Below are 21,318 nucleotides of genomic sequence, written 5' to 3'. Positions count from 1 at the left end.
GAAGGGAAAGGAAGGAGAGCAAACAGTTTAACAGGCACATCAACAGCTACTCTCATGAGAGCTGTGTGAGCATTTAAGTAAATCCTGAGCTCAGTTAAGAGTCCAGCGTTAGTAAAGCTAAGATCTGTAGTCCAATCTTACATATGGGTCACCTGGCTTTGCACAAAGACAGAAAATGCTGACCATGGCAAAGACTGCCTTTCAACCTCACCCTGCGGAGGCAAACTGTTTCAGTCTCAAGGAGAGCTGAGCGACAGGCTAGGCCCCCAACGGCTTCAGAGACCTGATGGCAGGCAGCGGGGTGGCCTCTGGAGAGGCACACAAGGACGCGGCACAGAGGCCACACTGCATGGGACCTGAAAGCAGAGTCACAAACATGGAGAGGCAAGGGCTCCCCAGGAGCCGCTGTGGTTAGCTGCCTCAGCTCTGCTGATTCCACTGGCGCCTTCAGTATCAAGCATGAGTGAGAGGAATGTCAAAGCGCTTGATGTGGGACCTATGGGACTCTCCCTGTTCACGAGACAATGTGCTCTCTAACAGCGACGATGTCATCTATGTTCCGTTTGGTCTGGGACTCCTTGGTACTGAAGCTTTAAAGTTATGGCACACTTACTTATGTGGCCAGTGGAGGCCAGGCCAGTGTTTGTCAACTACAAGGAATGAATGGGCTAACTGATCCAAAGTTTGGAAATATGACTAAGAAAACAGGCACATTTTTCAGAATGCTTTTTGGGGAATGGGAAAATGCCCCCGTCCTTTGACAAATATTTACCCACTAGGATGCCAGAGCAATGAGCTACTGCCCAAGAGCAGGCAACTACATGGGCAGGCAGCAGGGAAGACCGCCAGGAACGCTGGAGCGCGTCTGGACTAGAGAAAGGGCCTTTGGATGGGAAACCACACTCGCAGAGGCAGAGCTCTGAGGGAGGTGGGGAAAGGGCAGGACTGAAGAAAGGCACTGTTCTGCGGCCCAGCAGGCCCAGAGGACTTGGGCTGTGGCTAGTTTTCTGCCTAGTGTGATGCCCAATAGATAGAGCACAGTTATTTCAATGATTGATTGACACAATTAGGATTATAGATTTCTCAAACCTAGGTTTTTAATCTAGCTGCCCAAGGATAATGGTGCTAAAAGATGCCTGTGAAGGCAGCCAGGAACGCAGGAGGACCTGCCATGGAAGCACAGATTCCTAGGCTACAAACCACATTCTCTGTGACAGAAAATCAGCAAGAAGTGATCAAGTCCTCTGGGATTCTTCTGTTCATCCCATAGTATGAGCCATGTTATGAAGCTAAAGCAGTCAATTCAAGGGGTAAAGTGAACAGGCTGATGACCTCTTTGCCAGTCCTGTAAGCCAAACCTTCCTCAGGGCAGACAAGTTATATAGGCAGTAAGGACTCAACGAGAGGTGGAAGGAGCCAGGCAAAGAGACAAGGACAGCCAAGCACACAAAGTCCTGCAGACACATCTCCTCCAGATACCATATGTGAGATCTGGGATCGTTACCCTGAAGTAAAAAAGCATGATGTCGATGGGGGGCAGGCTACACAGGGCTATCCTGTTCTTCAGGAAGAAAGAGTTCCAGAAACAATGAAGTCTGCTGCTCTAACATAGCCTGAGCATTTGGTTTATTATTTTATTTTACTTTTTATTTTGAGTAGACTATATAGAGTGGACTATAAAGCTAAAGTCCAACCCAGCTGTAGGAAGAGACCTGGTGACCAAGATATCACATTGTTTCCTTAGAGAATCCCTCCTCCACTGATTTGGCCAAGGTTTCTCTGCTGAGAGGGAAACAGGCTCCTCCAAAGTCAGCTTGTTAATTAGCTCTAAGGAAGGATCTGGGCTCTTTTTCATTTCCCCTGTATGCCAGCAGCAGGGAGATTGGTGGCCTCAGTGTTCCCGCCCATTAACTAAGGATGTGTAATCTAACATCTGAGGCAGAATTTAGATCCAAGTCTCTGCAGTTTTTCAGCTATTACTCTGTCCACATGACGAAAACTGCCATAGTTCAGCCAAGACAAAATACCAAAAAAGCAAGCTAGGAGTTAGAGAAGAAAAATAATCCTGCATGTCACCTCACAGAGAGCTGAAGATGAAGGAAAAGAAATGAGAGAAGGGATCACAGTGTTTAGATGAAAGAGAAGCAGTGATGGTCACAGCATTTTCTTGTTTTCTATGAAGACAAGGGTCCCCTCTTCCTATGGTGAGAGCCTTTCTGCACACAGCGCTCTCAGCTGCAGAAGCCCTGGAGCTCCCTTTGAGTTCCCTAGGCACTAAGTGCAGTAAATCAACTCTGTGCCTATAGCCTGTCTTGCTGGTCCCCCAGCACCTCAACACTGCCAGCGCTGTCTGCCTGTCACTTGACGGGGGCCTGTGCTCGCCTCTGTCCACTGCCTCCACAGCCTCAGCCGTGAGCGCCTGCTTGTCTATGCAGTCCTGTTTGGGGATGGGATGGTTGTTTACAGTATCTTGTTCCTTTGTGATTTTACTTCAAGAGCTGCCAGGCTAAAGTTGAAAAAATGTTCTCTTTAAAATAAAACCCCTACAATGCTTTCAAACTAAGGACTCAGTCCTTTTCCTGTACTTACCACAACGACATAAATGACCACTGCTATTTGTATCTCCTTCTTGCCCAGTAAACCAGCCAAACCATTGTTTTCTTATGCATTAAGAAGTAAAATATTTTACTAACAGTAAAGTCTTGATTTTTAAACCTTCCCAATTTTACATTCTGAGCCCTTCTAGTTGGCATAGAAAAATTATGTTCTAAAAGTCCTGGGCATTATAGTGCTTCTGAGCAGAGACCAAGACAACTTTGAGGGAAAAACCGTCATTTTTAGATTTTCACCTTGAACTCCCTATTCTGATTTTTATAAAAGTGTACCCTTGTCAATGGCAAAGTCCAAAAGACTAAGCAAGCAGCAGCACTTACACATTATGAGTCAGAAGATCAGTCACCACAAACCTGACCTAACAGTATGACAGAAACCAGGAGGGAAGACCTCAGGTAAGCTCTGTGTATTGATTGCACCCCTCACTGTGAACATGGACCCAGAATTTTTATCAAATGCAAGTTCAAGTAATAAGTTATCAGAATTACTGCTCAAGCTTTAAAAAAAGGCAGGCAGGACACACCTATTTTTAGAGTGATGACAAAGTTACCTTACTATTTTCCCTGTGACCTTACATAAATTCCTAGTTTATCAAAAGGGCTAGTTCTGTTAAAAAACACTTTAAGGAAGTAAACTATAATGGTGTAGAATCTGCCAATGAGCCATGTTAAAAACACTAAAACCTCTATTCTGATTTTATTCCGTATTTTATATCACAGCTTATGGTAGGACCATGGAATGTGCCTAACTAATTTACCTAATTTTGCCTAGTTTTTTCCCTTCTTATGCAAGGAAAACCTGTTCCCTGTGCTAGGTTTGTATAGTTGGGCTTATGCTTTGCAAGCTGTTTCCTCTCTTTACTGAGCATCACTTAAATTCAACTGCTCTTTGGAAATAATCAGACAGTTGTGGCCACTACCAATTCCCCATTTCAGTCCGAGATCTGTTATGAAAGTCAGAATGCCAGAGAAAGAGTTCTGTACTGTGATTCCAGATCCTACTTTTGGATCTTGTTATATCCCTTAAACATCTTTCTTTCTTCTCCAGCATCAAATTCTGTCTATACTCAGGGCGACTGTGATGCTGAATGGCTGAAAGACACCACAGACACCACTTTCCTTTCGGAGATAAGGCTTCTGACATGAGTCACCAGGCTGCTTGGTGGGCTGTGTCATCACTGCAGCTACAGTCTGCTGTGTGGATTCTCCCTCCATTCCTCCCACACTCCTTCCCTCTCCATATTTGTTGTGAGTTTTCTCCTCAGTTTTTCCCTAGCCAGTAAAGTCAGAAACACAGTATTCTAACAGTCTAATGCTTTTGCATTTTGAAAAAAACTGGCAGGAATTAACATGGGTTTACAAAACAGAACCAGTGAAAAAACATGACTGCTTGCTATTTTTTCAATTCATTCATGTATATTAGAGCAAAACGATGTGCCCCAGTCCATGTGGAGACACAGGATAAAGCGGCATTTCCTAGATCTATTTTCCTTCCAGGATCCTATCCACCTTTCACTTTTAACCTATGTTTTCACATTAAAACAGGTTTCTTATAGACAGATTTTTTTACCCAACCTGACAATCTCCACCTTTGACCTGGATGTTTAATCTGTACTGGCCAGTATGGTAGCCCTCGCCAAAGGTGGCTACTGGCAGCTGAACTACGGCTAATCCAAACTGTGCAGCAAGCATAAACGTGCTGTAAATATAAAATGCACGCCACATTTTAAAGAGGAGTACAGAGTACACAGTACAGAACTCTTTCTCTGGCATCCTGACTTTCATAACAGATCTCGGACTGAAATGGGGAATTGGTAGTGGCCACAGCTGTCTGATTGTTTCCAAAGAGCAGCTGAATTTAAGTGATGCTCAGTAAAGAGAGGAAACAGCTCGCAAAGCATAAGCCCAACTATACAAACCTAGCAGAGGGAACAGGTTTTCCTTGCATAAGAAGGGAAAAAACGAATAATATTTTAGTGTTTATTACATGCCAAAATGACACATTTTGGATTAAAATATATTATTAAAATTACTTTTACCCAATCTACATTTTAAATTTAGAATCATGTTTGTGGCTCACATTATATTTCTACTGGACCTGCAGGGTTAGATCATTTACATTCAATGTGATCATTGATATGGCTGGGTTCAAATCTAACCACCATGCTCTTTTGTTCAATTTGTCCCATCTGTTTTTTGGATCTTTTTTCTTCTTTTCCTGCCTTCCTTTGGATTGACTATTTTTAAATTCCATTTTACCTCCATTATTGGCTTATTAACTATATATCGCTTTGGGTTCTTTTTAGTGGTTGCTTGAGAATTTACCTGCCTTTAACTTATCATAGTCTATCCTCGTATAACATTTATCATTTCATGTACTGTGTAATAACCTTATGTGCTTCCATTCCCCTTTTGTTATGATTGTCATATATTTTACTTGTACATGTTATAAAACCCAGACTATGTTGCTTTATTTCTGATTTAACTAGCCAATCATTTTTCACAGATATTAAAAAATGAGAGCTCTTCATTCCTTTGTGTAAACTGAAATTCCTATCTCATATTATTTTTCTTCTGCCTAAAAAATATCCTTTAATAGTTCTCATAGTAAAGGCCTGATGGTGATGAATTATCTCAGCCTTTGTTTTTCTGAAAAAGCATAGCCTTATTTTTTCTGAGAGAGTATTTGCTGGATGCGGAATGTGGGTTGACAATTCTTCCCCGCTTCAGTACTTTAAAGATTGTCTTCTGGCCTCTACGGTTTCTGACAGATCTTTGTTCCTCTGTATATGTGTCCCTTTTCCTCTGGTTGCCTTTACTATTTTTCTCCTTATCACTGGTTTTCAGGAATTTGATTATTATACATTTTAGTGTGCATTTCTTCTACTTGGGGCATGCTGAATTTCTTAGATCCGTCTACATAAATTTCTAAATTTGGAAAGTATTCCACCTTTATCTCTTCAAACACTCCATCTGACACCACTCACAATGCCCCTTTCCTTTTGGGGCTCCGACCATATGCTGCCTGCTTGATACTGTCCCACAGCTCGCTGATGCTCATCTTTCTTCAGCCTTTTCCTGTATTTTATTTGGATGGTTCCCATAGCTATATCTTCATCACTAATTTTTTTCTTCTGTAGTGTCTAACCTACTGTTAGGCCTATCTCATGTATTTTTTTTTTCAGGTAAGCCATTTTTATTTATTTATTTATTTATTTATTTATTTATTTAGTTGCATTTACCTTGACTTTTTTTTATATCATTAATGTACAATTACTTGAACAACATTATGGTTACTAGACTCCCCCTATTATCAAGTCCCCCCCACATATCCCATTACAGTAACTGTCCATCAGCATAGTACAATGCTATAGAGTCACTACTTGTCTTCTCTGTATATACTGCCTTTCCCGTGTCCTCCCGCTACATTATGTGTGCTAATCATAAGGCCCCTTTTTCCCCTTATCCCTTCTTTCCCACCCATCCTCCCCAGTCCCTTTCCCTTTGGTAACTGTTAGTCCATTCTTGGGTTCTGTGAGTCTGCTGCTGTTTTGTTCCTTCAGTTTTCCTTTGTTCTTATACTCCACAGATGAGTGAAATCATTTGGTACTTGTCTTTCTCCACCTGGTTTATTTCACTGAGCATAATACCCTCTAGCTCCATCCATGTTGTTGCAAATGGTAGGATTTGTTTTCTTCTATGGCTGAATAATATTCCACTGTGTATATGTACCACATCTTCTTTATCCATTCATCTACTGATGGACACTTAGGTTGCTTCCATTTCTTGGCTATTGTAAATAGTGCTGCGATAAACATAGGGGTGCATATGTCTTTTTCAAACTGGGCTCCTGCATTCTTAGGGTAAATTCCTAGGAGTGGAATTCCTGGGTCAAATGGTATTTCTATTTTGAGTTTTTTGAGGAACATCCATACTGCTTTCCACAATGGTTGAACTGATTGACATTCCCACCAGCAGTGTAGAAGGGTTCCCCTTTCTCTACAACCTTGCCAACATTTGTTGTTGTTTGTCTTTTGGATGGTGGTGATCCTTACTGGTGTGAGGTGATATCTCATTGTGGTTTTAATTTGCATTTCTCTGATGACTAGCAATGTGGAGCATCTTTTCATCTGTCTGTTGGCCATCTGGATTTCTTCTCTGGAGAACTGTCTGTTCAGCTCCTCTGACCATTTTTTAATTGGATTATTTGCTTTTTGTTTGTTGAGGTGTGTGAGCTCTTTATATATTTTGGATGTCAATCCTTTATCGGATCTGTCATTTATGAATATATTCTCCCATACTGTAGTATGCCTTTTTGTTCTGTTGATGGTGTCCTTTGCTGTACAGAAGCTTTTCAGCTTGATATAGTCCCACTTATTCATTTTTGCTTTTGTTTCTCTTGCTCAGGGAGATATGTTCATGAAGAAGTCCCTCGTGTTTATGTCCAAGAGATTTTTGCCTATATTTTTTTCTAAGAGTTTTATGGCTTCATGACTTACATTCAGGTCTTTGATCCATTTCAAATTTACTTTTGTGTATGGGGTTAGACAATGATCCAGTTTCATTCTCTTACATGTAGCTGTCCAGTTTTGCCAACACCAGCTGTTGAAGAGGCTGTCATTTCCCCATTGTATGTCCATGGCTCCTTTATCATACATTAATTGACCATATATGTTTGGTTTAATATCTGGAGTCTCTATTCTGTTCCACTGGTCTGTGGCTCGGTTCTTGTGCCAGTACCAAATTGCCTTTATTATTGTGGCTTTGTAGTAGAGCTTGAAGTTGGTAAGCAAGATCCCCCCCACTTCATTTTTCCTTCTCAGGATTGCTTTGGCTATTTGGGGTCTTTAGTGGTTCTGTATGAATTTTAGAACTACTTGTTCCAGTTCATTGAAGAATGCTGTTGGTATTTTGATAGGGACTGCATAGAATCTGTAGATTGCTTTAGGCAGGATGGCCATTTTGACAATATGAATTCTTCCTAGCCAAGAGCATGTGATGAGTTTCCATTTGTTAGTGTCTTCTTTAATTTCTCTTAAGAGTGTCTTATAGTTTTCAGGGTATAGGTCTTTCACTTCCTTGGTTAGGTTTATTCCTAGGTATTTTATTCTTTTTGATGCAATTGTGAAAGGAATTGCTTTCCTGATTTCTCTTTCTGCTAGTTCATTGTTAGTGTATAGGAAAGCAAGAGATTTCTGTGTATTAATTTTGTATCCTGCAAGTTTGCTGAATTCAGATATTAGTCCTAGTAGTTTTGGAGTGGAGTCTTTAGGGTTTTTTATGTACAATATCATGTCATCTGCAAATAGTGACAGTTTGACTTCTTTACCAATCTGGATTCCTTGTATTTCTTTGTTTTATCTGATTGCCGTGGCTAGGACCTCCAGTACTATGTTGAATAACAGTGGGGAGAGTGTGCATCCCTGCCTTGTTCCCGATCTTAAAGGAAAAGCTTTAAGCTTTTTGCTGTTAAGTATGATGTTGGCTGTGGGTTTGTCGTATATGGCTTTTATTATGTTGAGGTACTTGCCGTCTATACCCATTTTGTTGAGAGTTTTTTTCATGAATGGATGTTGAATTTTGTCAAATGCGTTTTCAGCATCTATGGAGATGATCATGTGGTTTTTGTCCTTCTTTTTGTTGATGTGGTGGATGATGTTGATGGATTTTCAAATGTTGTACCATCCTTGCATTCCTGAGATGAATCCCACTTGGTTGTGGTGTATGATCCTCTTGATGTATTTTTGAATTCGGTTTGCTAATATTTTGTTGAGTGTTTTTGCATCTATGTTCATCAGGGATATTGGTCTGTAATTTTCTTTTTTGGTGAGGTCTTTGCCTGGTTTTGGTATTAGAGTGATGCTGGCTTCATGAAATGAGTTTGGAAGTATTCTCTCCTCTTCTATTTTTTGGAAAACTTTAAGTAGAATGGGTATTAGGTCTTATCTGTATGTCTGATAAAATTTCATGGTAAATCCATCTGGCTTTGGGGGTTTTGCTCTTGGGTAGTTTTTTGATTACCGTTTCAATTTCATTGCTGGTAATTGGTCTGTTTAGATTTTGTTTCTTCCTTGGTCAGTCTTGGAAGGTTGTATTTTTCTAGGAAGTTGTCCATTTCTTCTAGGTTTTCCAGCTTGTTAGCATATAGATTCTCATAGTATTCAATAATGATTCTTTGTATTTCTGTGGGGTCCATTGTGATTTTTCCTTTCTTGTTTCTGATTCTGTTGATGTGTGTAGATTCTCTTTTTCTCTTAATAAGTCGGGCTAGGGGCTTATCTATTTTGTTTATTTTCTCAAAGAACCAGCTCTTGGTTTCACTGATTTTTTCTATTGTTTTATTCTTCTCAATTTTATTTATTTCTTCTCTGATCTTTACTATGTCCCTCCTTCTGCTGACTTTGGGCCTCATTTGTTCTTCTTTTTCCAATTTCAATAATTGTGACGTTAGACTATTCATTTGGGATTGTTCTTCCTTATTTAAATATGCCTGGAATGCTATATACTTTCCTCTTAGAACTGCCTTCGCTTCATCCCACAGAAGTTGGAGCTTTGTGCTGTTGTTGTCATTTGTCTCCATATATTGCTTGATCTCTATTTTAATTTGGGCATTGATCCACTGATTATTTAGGAGCGCATTGTTAAGCCTCCATATGTTTGTGAAGCTTTTTATTTTCTTTGTACAATTTATTTCCAGTTTTATACCTTTGTGGTCTGAGAAGTTGGTTGGTAGAATTTCAATCTTTTTGAATTTACTGAGGCTCTTTGTGGCCTAGTATGTGGTCTATTCTGGAAAATGTTCCATGTGCACTTGAGAAGAATGTGTATCCTGCTGCTTTTGGGTGTAGAGTTCTGTAGATGTCTATTAGGTCCATCTGTTCTAGTGTGCTGTTCAGTGCCTCTGTGTCCTTACTTATTTTCTATCTGGTGGATCTGTCCTTTGGAGTGAGTGGTGTGTTGAAGTCTCCTAAAATGAATGCATTGCATTCTATTTCCTCCTTTAATTCTGTTAGTATTTGTTTCACATATGTTGGTGCTCCTGTGTTGGGTGCATATATATTTATAATGGTTATATCCTCTTGTTGGACTGACCCCTTTATCATTATGTAATGTCCTTCTTTATCTCTTGTTACTTTCTTTGTTTTGAAGTCTATTTTGTGTGATACTAGTACTGCAACATCTGCTTTTTTCTCCCTATTGTTTGCATGAAATATCTTTTTCCATCCCTTGACATTTAGTCTGTGTATGTCTTTGGGTTTGAGGTGAGTCTCTTGTAAGCAGCATATAGATGGGTCTTGCTTTTTTATCCATTCTATTACTCTGTGTCTTTTGATTGGTGCATTCAATCCATTTACATTTAGGGTGATTATTGAAAGATATGTACTTATTGCCATTGCAGGCTTTAGATTCGTGGTTACCAAAGGTTCAAGGGTAGCTTCTTTACTATCTAACTGTCTAACTTAACTTGCTTATTAAGCTATTATAAATACAGTCTGATGATTCTTTATTTCTCTGCCTTCTTATTCCTCCTCCTCCATTCTTTATATGTTAGGTGTCTTATTCTGCACTCTTTTGTGTTTCTTTTGACTGCTTTTGTGAGTTGATTTTATTTTTTGCCTTTAGTTAGTATTTGGTTGGTCTGCTTTCTTTGGTGTGATTTTATTTTCTCTGGTGACATCTATTTAAGCCTTAGGAGTACTTCCATCTAGAGCAGCTCCTTTAAAATATCTTGTAGAGGTGGTTTGTGGGAGTCAAATTCCCTCAACTTTTCCTTGTCTGGGAATTGTTTAATCCCTCCTTCATATTTAAATGATAATCGTGCTGGATACAGTATTCTTGGTTCTAGGCCTTTCCGTTTCATTGCATTTAATATATCATGCCATTCTCTTCTGGCCTGTAAGGCTTCTGTTGAGAAGTCTGATGAGAGCCTGATGGGTTTTCCTTTGTAGAGGTGGGTCCTTTTTTCTCCCTCTGGCTGCCTTTAATACTCTGTCCTTGTCCTTGATCTTTACCATTTTAATTATTATGTGTCTTGGTGTTGTCCTCCTTGGGTCCTTTGTGTTGGGAGTTCTGTGGGCTTCCATGGTCTGAGAGACTATTTCCTCCCCCAGTTTGGGGAAGTTTTCAGCAATTATTTCTTCAAAGACACTTTCTATCCCTTTTTCTCTCTCTTCCTCTTCTGGTACCCCTATAATGTGAATATTGTTCCGTTTGGATTGGTCACACAGTTTTCTTAATATTCTTTCATTCCTGGAGATCCTTTTCTCTCTCTCTGCCTCAGTTTCTCTGTGTTCTTGTTCTCTAATTGCCATTCCTTTAACAGCCTCTTGCACCTCATCCAGTCTACTCTTAAGTCCTTCCAGAGATTGTTTTATTTATGTATTTTCCCTCCTAACTTGATCCTTAAGCTCTTGCATTTCTCTGCAGGTCCATCAGCATGGTTATGACCTTTATTTTGAATTCTTTTTCGGGAAGATTGGTTAAATCTATCTCCCCAGGCTCCCTGTAAGCGGTTGCCTGGGTAATTCTGGACTGGATCAAATTCTTCTGCCTTTTCATGGCGATAGAGGTAGTCATAGGCAGTTGGCACGTGTGTCAGCTGGGAGAACAATGACCCTTCCTGTGCCTTGCCCTTCTCCGCTGCCTGTGCCAGTTACCTGCACATGGGGAGCAGCTTCCAGTTTTATTTCCTGAGCCGCTGCAGGCGGGGCAGCTCAGAGCCCTATGGGGAGGGGCAGGCGCGCCGGGTGTGCTCTCCTGCGAGAACAGCGATCCTTCGCACCTTGTCCCGGCTTCCTCTGTGTCAGGCAGCTGCGCATTGGTGGGGTCTCTGAGTCTGGCTGGGGCAGCTGCAGAGGAGGCTCTGGGCAGTTGCTGTGGGTGTGACTGCTCCCAGGCTGCTCCCCTGCTATGGCAGGGCCATGCTAGAGGGGGAATGGACGGGAGGCTGTTTATCGCCATGAGGGGCTTCAGAGCTGCGCTACTGCCCAGGGGGTTAGGGCGCCCAAAGTTCCCTGTGATTTCTGGCTGCTCAGCCGAGTGTGCTGGGACGCTTCCGTCTAGCTGTGGGGTCCCTGTCCCTTTAAGACTTTCAAAAAGCACTCGCTTTTCTTTTGTCCCAGGGGCACCGGCTGTGGGGACCCGCTCACAGATCTTACTGTTTTGTTTCCCTAATATTCAGCACACCATGCAATGTGTGTCTGCGCTCCCAGTGCAGATGACTAGGGCTGGGTGTTCAGCAGTCCTGGGCTCCCACTCCTTCCCCGCTCCGACTCCTCTCCTCCCGCAGGGGAGCAGGGGTGAGGGGCGCGCTCGGGTCCCACTGGGCAGCAGCTTGTATCTTACCCCCTTCATGAGGTGCTGAGTTCTTGCAGATGTAGATGTAGCCTGGCTGTTGTAGAGTATCTTCTGGTCTCTCTTCTAGGAATAGTTGCATTTGTTGTATTTTCAAAAATATATATGGTTTTGGGAGGAGATTTCTGCTGCCCTACTCATGCCGCCATCTTGGCACCTCCCTCTCAATCTACTTTTGCAACTAATTCTCCTCCTCTCTTTAACCCTGATCTCCTTCCCTTAATTAGGTATTTCTATTAATAACTAATCACCAGACCCAGCATAGAAATCCACATCTATAATGTTTCTTCACTTATCAGCCTTCCAGCACCCTTTTTTATTCTTTACAAGGCAGCCAGTTCTCACATTCCATTTTTGAGAAGTTTCATTTTCTTATAGCAAAAATTTCAATCCTTTCAATCATTAGGCCTTTAAAGCTATCCAGAACTCAGCTATTCATCTATATATAAATCTATTCATGAAAGTGTGTCTGAAGCCTATTATATGAACAGGCACTATGTCCTACTCTTCATTTAGGAAAGAGACTAGAGAAAAGGTAGCCTAATGGCTTTCTGTACACATCCCAAATATGGGACTTCTGGATTTAATTTTCCTTATAAACTAAATCTGATCCTTTTCACTTCCAGGATCTGATATTCTTTGTCTATAAAATGGTAAGAATAATGTGTCAGTCACCTTATTTTGGAGAAAGTTTTAATGCAGCCTATAAAACTGACAGGAGATGCACAAAGATAGTTATTAATGAAAATATATCTCTTTGAGGGAACAACAAGATTGAAGAGAGGAAAATTATTGCAAAAGAAGACTGAGAGTTCACAATTGAGAAAGAGAAGTAAGTATTTTTAAATGAGTATGAATACTTAAGAACATCTACCAATTTTCCATCAGAGTGTTTGCTTCTCAAGGGCAATAACTTTAAAAGCCTGAAACATATGGTTTTTGAAAATGGTGCTTTTTAAAACAGTTCTCATCACCATCACGGACATATGAACTGGCACCTGACTTCAAGGTTAACCTGATGTTGAACTCAGAAGACAGGCACTCCCTGCAAAGTTACAGGAGGTGTAGTGGAGGTCAAGGAGACAAGGAATCTCTCCTTCCCCTCAGCTCTTCTCAATAATGTAATTTCCATTAACTTTGCTTGCTTAAAAATCCAGCCTCTGGTGGGCTAGGGAAGATATGTCCTGATGAATGCTGCCTCCATGAGGGATCTCTCTCACTGAGGTAACTGCCGTAGTAAACAGCAAGCATTCAGCTCACATCCTACTCATTGCTGCCCCCTAGAAGGCTTTGCATAATTTACCACAAATGGGCTACAATCCCTGTAGAATAATGGACCCCTTTGCATTTAGCAGGGGGAGGCCATTTATGGCAAGAAACTACAGATTAATCTCCAATCCAATCAAAGACATATGATTGGTGGACACTTTTGACGGGACTTGATTTTCATTTTGCTCTTTGATTTGGTGAGTTTTCTGTTTTTCTGTTGCTTGATCCAATGTATAATATATCAGTACACTGAGCTAAAAGAAGCAAAGGGTGGTTTACACCAATGCCAGACAGTATCAAAACACACCTTCTTTAATATTCATGGTCAAAGATATTCAGAGTGTGGTGAACTTCTGAAACTTGTATCTTATCAACTGACCAGTGGCAAAGAGAATCTGGCTGGTCCAGCTGGCCCCAGAGAAAAACATGCTGGGCATGACATACGGCTCTCAAATTCTACCCAACTAGTCCTAAGACAGGATCCAATATTTAATATTCTTAGGCAGTATGACATGAGAGATAAAACCCAATGCCTGAGTCTGAATCCTGGCTCTGCTAACTTGCTAGCAAGTTTCTTGTTTCTTGATCTTTCTATGTCTGGTTTCTTTTTCTATAAAAGAGACATGATAAAAACTATAGTGACTACGTCCAAGGGTTGTGGTGACTATTGCATGAGTAGAACACAAAAACACTTACAATTCTGTGTGCCTTATGTGAAGTAAATGCTCAGAAGATGTCAGCCAAAATTGTTATTTGGAAGACCTTAAGCATATGAGAGCAAGTTATAGGCATCTAGAGCATCTACTGCTCACTATATGGAGAATCTAAAATTTTTCTGTGAAGCTTGAGTACACCCCAAATATCCGATAGGGATGTCCCTAATGGGGCTAAGAAAGGAGGCAGGTATTTAGGAAATAAGTCCCACCCAGGTCTCTTTTTTTTTTGCTGTGGAAATATCCTCCTGAAATAAAGCAGACTCCTACATGTTTAGGAATAGGAGAGATCAGTTTAAAGATTACAGTGTCATTAACCTACTTAAAATAATCAGAACTCTCAGGAGCTGAGGGCTATAACTTTTTTAAACCCAGTACACAAAATACATAATAATATAACTTTTCCAGTGTCAGTTTAAAAAATATCATGTATAAATGCCAGCTATTTTAGAAAGTTTAGTACTCATAACCCAGGTGACCTAGAACATGCAGAGCTAGGAAGGGAAGTGGAAATCCCAAGCACCCCCTCATGCTATAATGACGGCAGCTAATTAATATTCACTTAGATATGAACTGCAGGGTAGGTGCCTTAAAGAAAATGAGAACACCACTAAGTGAATGTGCTCTCCCTCAGGATCCAAATCTTCCATACATTAAAAGGTAAATAGCAGTTCTTAGACTTTAAGGTGCATAAAAATGACCTGAGACGTTTGTTTAAAATCCCACTGGGCACCACGCTGCTTCATACTTATTCAAGAGAATGGAGGGGCCTGTGAGAGCTGGTCCTGAAGCAAGTCATCTGAGGACCACACTTTGATAAACAGTGAGGTAGTGACTTGATTTAGTTTCCACTGAATGCTCACTAACTATATGAACATTAAAGTGGGTGTAAGGTTACCTCATCATTGAGCCAGTTCAGGTGGTTTAGAGTCTGAATATCTTTGCGAGTAATGGTCAAGCGGAATGCTTCACTCAGAATTTCATCCTGGTTCCCACTGCGAAATACATTCTTTATTTCTTTCTCCATTTCCTGGGGAACCAAGCATACAAGAGTTCAGACATACCTGATTTCTCACCAAGCCTCATACAGTCCCCACACTATATTTATCACTAATCAACTGTTTATTTTGAACAATTTTGTTTCTATTCCTTTCCCTGATTCCATCTTGTTGTCCTTCTCTTTTTCAGCACATTTCAGACCCTTGCTTCATATTACTCTTAAAGTCTGAAATAACCTTCTTCTATCAAATTTTCTAAGTCCATGGGAAGACCTAATTATATTTTATATCTTTGGTCTAAACGATTTCCTGAGAAGTAGAATCTGTCCCAAAAGGTAGTAAGGGAATAAAGGTAGTATCGTTTAGATACATTATCCTAGAAATTTTTTGTTTTATTTTTTTACTGTAAAATATGGGCTCTAACACAGCTATAATAAATGGATAGTATTCACCAGCTATATGACAGTTTTGAAACAGAAGAATGGACTAAGGAACAGATTATTTAAAAATGTACATAGATTTTTATATATTTTCCAAATTTTTATTGAGTTTTTATTACTTAAAAAAATAGCCTCAGTTTACTACTGCTGTTCATGTGCATTAAGTAGAAATGCACATGAAATGAAACACAAATTTATTAAATTCTTGTTCACTGAAGTCACTAAAAGCCACCCATTAGTCTTTCCTCAATTTTCAATAATCCTTTAAAGATAAAGTCAAGATTGGTGTGTAGAACAAATGAAAGTAGGCGTATGCAACACAATTTAAATACCAGGTGTTCTATTACTTTTACATTTGAGATTCATCCAAAGCAGTCTTTCTAAGCACAATACTTGCTAGTTCAAGAACTTGTAGTATGTCATTTACCTCTGTGATTTCCGGAAATTCATCTTCACTGTTAGTCAATTCACGACCTTTTTTTTCTGCTTGCTGGGCGACAGTGATAGGGACCTCCTTTTCAAGAGGTACGCGAAGATGCAGTTCCACTGAGTCATGGACGGTATGTTCCTGTTCCTGTAATCTCTGAAGGACAGAACTTCAAAGTAAGCAAGATAAGAAATCTACTCTCTGTCTTTGTACACTGAGCATTGGCTGGAGAGACTAAGAGCACATACTGCCTATCCTACAGCGCTATGCCACCACACAATCTTGCAATTACAACAGTTTTGATCCCAAATCCAGATAACCTTCAAAATTACTTTCAACTTGTATGTGCTCTTTATTTATAATCTTATCCTTTCTTTCTTTCTCTTTTTTACCTGGTTTTGAAGCTGTAATGCCAATGCTTTCTGCTCTTCAATCTGGCGCAATCTTTCCCGGGCTCGAGAATCATAAACACTAGTTCTAGGAAATGAAAAGGAATGTGACACAAATACAGGCCAGTCTCTTCACATCAGGCACAATGTTGATACACAATGAGCATTAAATATAAAACCCTCATATACAAAGTCTAAAATCCTTACATGAACCCATTACTAGAGTTATATTTTAAGACAGAGTGAAATCATATGGTGTTATTGAAATTACCCTAGTACTTTTACTGAAATGATGAATATTTTTACTTTGTTGCTAAACATGAACAAGTGACTTTTGTGGATATTTATAAATGTGCATTTCTGTTTGTTAACATGCTTCTAAGATTATGAAGAAAGCAAATCTTCATTTTAAAAATCTAGAAATGAGACTGAATCCCAAATGAGAAAATAATGCAAGATATCATTGAGGTTTTAACTCAAATATTGTGTAATCACCCAAAGGAAGAAATATGGGTCTATTTTTATATGGGTCAACAAGACCAGGGGGATAACTCAAAGTGAGTTCTTGAAACTGGAGGCCAGAAGTTTTCAGAAGTTGTGCAAACTCCAGAAAGGAGAATTACTTAATAAACTAGTTTTATTAAGATGAAAGTAAGAGTGTTTATTTTCCTTTCTACACAATAGTTAACTTTGAAATATTTTTCCAATTCAACTTAGCTACAATAATGGTTATAGATTCAATAAACCTGAGCATAGAGATGTCCCAACCCCAAAAGAAATTTAAAAATCCAACAACTTAAAAGTTGTTTTGTAAATAGATATAAATTCGGAATTTTTACTGACTAAAAATAGGTAGGGTGATTGGCTAATTGTTTGATCTCTTCTAGCTGAAAAAGGAAGTGTTGGAGAAGAAAAAAATGATACCAGAAATAATAACTTACAATTCTTTGATCCAAAGCTCTGCCTGGAAAAAAGCAGGACTATGGGTAGAAAAAGAAAAATGTGACAAATGAACAGGAGACTTATAAGAAAATGCAAATATTTCACCTACAAAACCAATGACATAAATAATTAATAATAATGCTTTATAAGAATATAATAAATACAAGGTCCTAAATTGCATAACTCTAACTGTGAACCAAAGGAATATAAAGATGAGTCATTTGTGTACATTTTTGTTAAAAAGATAACCCAAAGGTCAGCAGAGAAATTAGCTTCAGCACTTGTATGAGACAAACATGATGTGAAAGAGGATATCACTGGTGAAAATAATATTTTAAGCTAGAAGAGTCCTCTTTCCACATGGTTCAGACTGACATTTATTATTGATTTAATCAAATCTTACTGGTTCTTAGACTTGTCAGTCTACTTGAATCAAAATATTATTTGATTAAATCATTATCAGTACTGAAAACCCATCCACAGAATAGTATCAAATGGCTAATGAGTTGATGAACCAAGATGGAGAATCAGCAATATGACTTTGTTCCAAAGATGAGACCTACTCTATTCCTGCAGCTCACTGTGGCCCATGGGGATGATGCTTCACAGTCACAGGCATAGTGTCCGTCCCAGAGCCCCTGGCTCTTCTCAAACTCTCATCTCCTTGCCAAGCCCTCACTGAAGCACTTCTCACAGAAGCAAACAGAAGAAGATGGAGCACCTTCCAATGAAAATGTCTAGATTCATAGAACAAGTAACTAAAGAGTCAGCCTGGGGGGTCAGAGCCCTGGATCTCCTGGTGCTGTCCCCAGTGAGCTCTGTGACTTGGAGCAAAGCTACTTCACTTCCACTTAGTCTCCAGACATAAGACGTGGAGAGCAGAGTCCTTTCAGTTTTAAGCCTCTACAATCTGTCCTAGTGAAGGTACCAACATGGGCTCCAAGGATATCCCTGGCTCCTCAGCCTAACTTTTGGGAATTGTTATCCCAGTTATCTTCAGGCTGGGGTTTAGCAATGAAAATGCTATTCTATTGCCTCTCTCATATCACTGAGGTTAGTAGTGGGGAGAACATAAAGGGAGAAGGCCTATCCCCTTGGCACAGTGAACAACTAATGTAATAACCGAGAGAGAAAGCCCAGAGATCGGTGGTAGCACTGTGAGGGCCCACTTAGGCTGTGATACTAAAAACAAATGAACGTAAGAACACATTTATTGCACAATACAAAGAGGTGGCAAGAAGCACCCAGAATCTTACAGTAGTGGAGCATGCTTTCCAACTTTGTCTGTATCCCTGACTGGGGCATAAACTTGATGAGGACAGAAATTTTTGTTTTTTGTACTTACTACTGTGTCTTCTGCACTAAGAACCGTGAGTGCTTGACACATAGCAGGCACTCAGCATTTAGTGAATAAATGAATAATGTAAGGAGCAAGCACTTCTCTTCAAGAGATCAAGGGATCTGCTGGCTTAGGAAAGTAAAATGTGAGGGAAAAGCAAAATCTCTTTGCTCTTCAAAGAGACTATGCGTTGTTTCTCACATAAGTGAAACACATAGTAATAGTAATTATAACTATTCATGACTGCCTAGCCTATTCATAGTGCCCTATGGGTAAAACTCTGCTCTATGTGTTTTACATATTAGTTAAGCCTCACGATAATCCTCATATTAATTAAACCCCAGTATCATATGTAATAAGAAATCATTACTCATAAATGTATAGAAAAGGAAATTGAGGTTCAGAAGGATAATCTGTCTTTGAAGAGCCAGGATTACAAGCTATGTCTCTAATCAAATTCCAGTCTGTGCTGCTATTGTAAAGTACCTTTCATAAGCCAAAGCATTAAACCAAATGGAGATGAGTACTTGGGCTATTCAAGAGAGTATTTCAGGCTTTCTAGGAAATTCATTTATTTAACAAAGACTTATTTACCAAGTACCCACCATGTCCCAAGCATCAGGTGATAAGTGCAAAGGTATTAGTAATGAACACAGTGCAGGGACAGACATCCTAGAGGAGAAGACTAATGCTAACTGGAGAAGTCAGAGAAATGTTCTGAGAGAAAAATAACATCTGAGTCAGATTTTGAAAAGCAAAATAAGAGTTTAACAAGTGGACAAGGAGAGAAAGGGGATTCCTGGCAGAAGAATCAAAATGTATGGTGGCACAGACGCATGACAACAGCATGGCATATTCTGGGAAATTAGGACAGCTTTTCATTGGTAGAACTTAGCTGAGAGGCAGTGGAAGGAGATTAAGAACAAAGAGGCAATCAACCAAGCCTTGGGAGAGTAGGCCCCAACTTCGAAAAGCAGCATTAGTCAATCAGCCTTTACCTGACAGACCATTTCTCCTTCCATCTCATTCTTCAGTCATCATGAGGAGAAATTCTCATAAAGGAAAGGCAGACTTAGTAATAAAGAACCATTAAATAACTGAAAGTGCTCTTTACATGAGATATACTTTTTCCCAGGAAAGAATCTGAAATACAATTTTATATACTACATTTGAATCACTTTTGTAAGTGTTTTCTCTGTAATTTAATCTTCACAACTCCACAGTAAGGTATTTATACTGGCTGATTGAATAATGCTGCTTTTTGAAGTTGGGGCCTACTCTCCCAAGGCTTGGTTGATTGCCTCTTTGTTCTTAATTGAGGTTCAGAAATTGAGGTTCAGAAGAGTAACCCATCTGAAGTTATTTGAAGCCTAGAAAAGTCAAGAACCTAGGTCTGACTCAAAAAGATAAAAAAAAGTATAAAGAATAAAGAATCCAAACTGTAAGTCTCCTAGAGAAACTATAACAAAGAGATATTTTTAAAAAGTTTCTGAAGTTTAGAACATGTAGAAGAGTGGAAGATACAGGAACTGAGATGAAAAAGAACATTTTATTATCCCTAATCTTCTCAATGGAAAACCGATACCATTATCACTCTAGCAGTTGAACTGTAACACCATGTATGGCAAAGACATAGCAATGTAAGTAGTGCAGAGAAAGAAGTACTTGATGTGTCCCAGAGAGGTCAAGTTTCATACAGAAGATCACATCTGAATTGAGACTTAAAAGGTAAGAGACTACTGCTAGATAGACAGGTTGAGGTAGGGACTATGCACCAGGCAGAAGGAACACTGACTGTGAAGGTGAATGCACACCGTGATTGAACCACACAGACCTGTGACCGGGTCCCATATGGCTCTTCCTCTCACCTCCAATCATGTCTCTCTTCAAATGTCACCTTCTCAGAGGCTTGCTATGACCACCACCCTAGATAAACGGAGCCCCTCCCAACCCCTGCTTATGTATTTGTCCTGCTTATTTTTCTTCACAGCACTTGTCACCACCAGGCATACACGTTTTTGTTTGTCATTGTGTGTCTCCCATCCCTCTCCTTACACCCTTTACAACCAGAATGGAAGCTCCTTGAGAGCAGGACTTCATTTTGTTCCCTGCTGATGTCCCCAGCATCCGGCGGGCTCTTGGCACACAGCAGGCTACAGGTAACACTTGTGAAAGGACAGAATGTGTGACAGGAAGCGGGGCTCTTGGAGGAAGGTCTCTTAAACTATCAAGGAACTTGGGCTTGATTCTATGTCTCATAAACCGTCCTTGGGAGAGATTAATGAACGATCCGATCACATTTTAGAAAGATCACCCTGGCTGCTGAATGGAAGATGGATGAAAGAACAATGGAAAGAAGGACTAGAGACCACGGTGGAAGACGGAATGAGGGACAAACGGAGGTCGGAGGAAGGAGGACTGATGACAGGGTCACTGAAGGGATTCTACAACACAGGGGACAGGTCTGACTTGAGGCGGTTCATTTTCACACTGTGTAGCTCTGAGTGAAGGAATTGTGATCAAGGAGAGGTAACACAGTAAGTTAAGACTGTCCTTTTTCCAAAGGTTACCTGGGAGTTGGAGTTTGGGAATCTTTCACTTTGAGTAAAATCACAGAGTCTGATCCTAAACAAAGAAACACAAAAGCATATCATTACTAAAAAAATTCCACAGTTAGACATTCTAGCTGTCTGCAGTTTAAGTTCTGCAGTTTAAGTTTGTTATATCCCATTGCCATAAAAATAACATAGCATAAGAATAAAGGTAAGATGGAAGAGAGAGAGAGACAGGTCCGTCTTCACAGAGCTAGAAACAGGGCTTCGTAAAGAGCCTGCC

General features: G+C 40.0%; 1 protein-coding gene across 5 annotated transcripts in view; it reads right to left on the bottom strand.

Moving 5' to 3' along the window:
* SENP1 (SUMO specific peptidase 1) overlaps window positions 1–21,318 on the bottom strand; it is a 56,210-nt gene that overhangs the window by 9,362 nt on the left and 25,530 nt on the right. For all 5 annotated transcript variants that reach the window (XM_036904739.2, XM_057487501.1, XM_036904741.2 and 2 more), the window contains 5 exons: window positions 21,054–21,108; window positions 17,144–17,182; window positions 16,206–16,290; window positions 15,814–15,969; window positions 14,847–14,978 (listed from right to left, as the gene is read on the bottom strand). In XM_036904739.2, the coding sequence (XP_036760634.2) occupies window positions 14,847–14,978; window positions 15,814–15,969; window positions 16,206–16,290; window positions 17,144–17,182; window positions 21,054–21,108 (467 nt within the window). The remainder of the gene's footprint in view (window positions 1–14,846; window positions 14,979–15,813; window positions 15,970–16,205; window positions 16,291–17,143; window positions 17,183–21,053; window positions 21,109–21,318) is intronic.

This window comes from Manis pentadactyla, chromosome 10 (assembly GCF_030020395.1).
Source record: "Manis pentadactyla isolate mManPen7 chromosome 10, mManPen7.hap1, whole genome shotgun sequence".
Classification (NCBI taxonomy): Eukaryota; Metazoa; Chordata; class Mammalia; order Pholidota; family Manidae; genus Manis; species Manis pentadactyla.
This window is presented reverse-complemented; position numbering and strand designations above follow the sequence as displayed.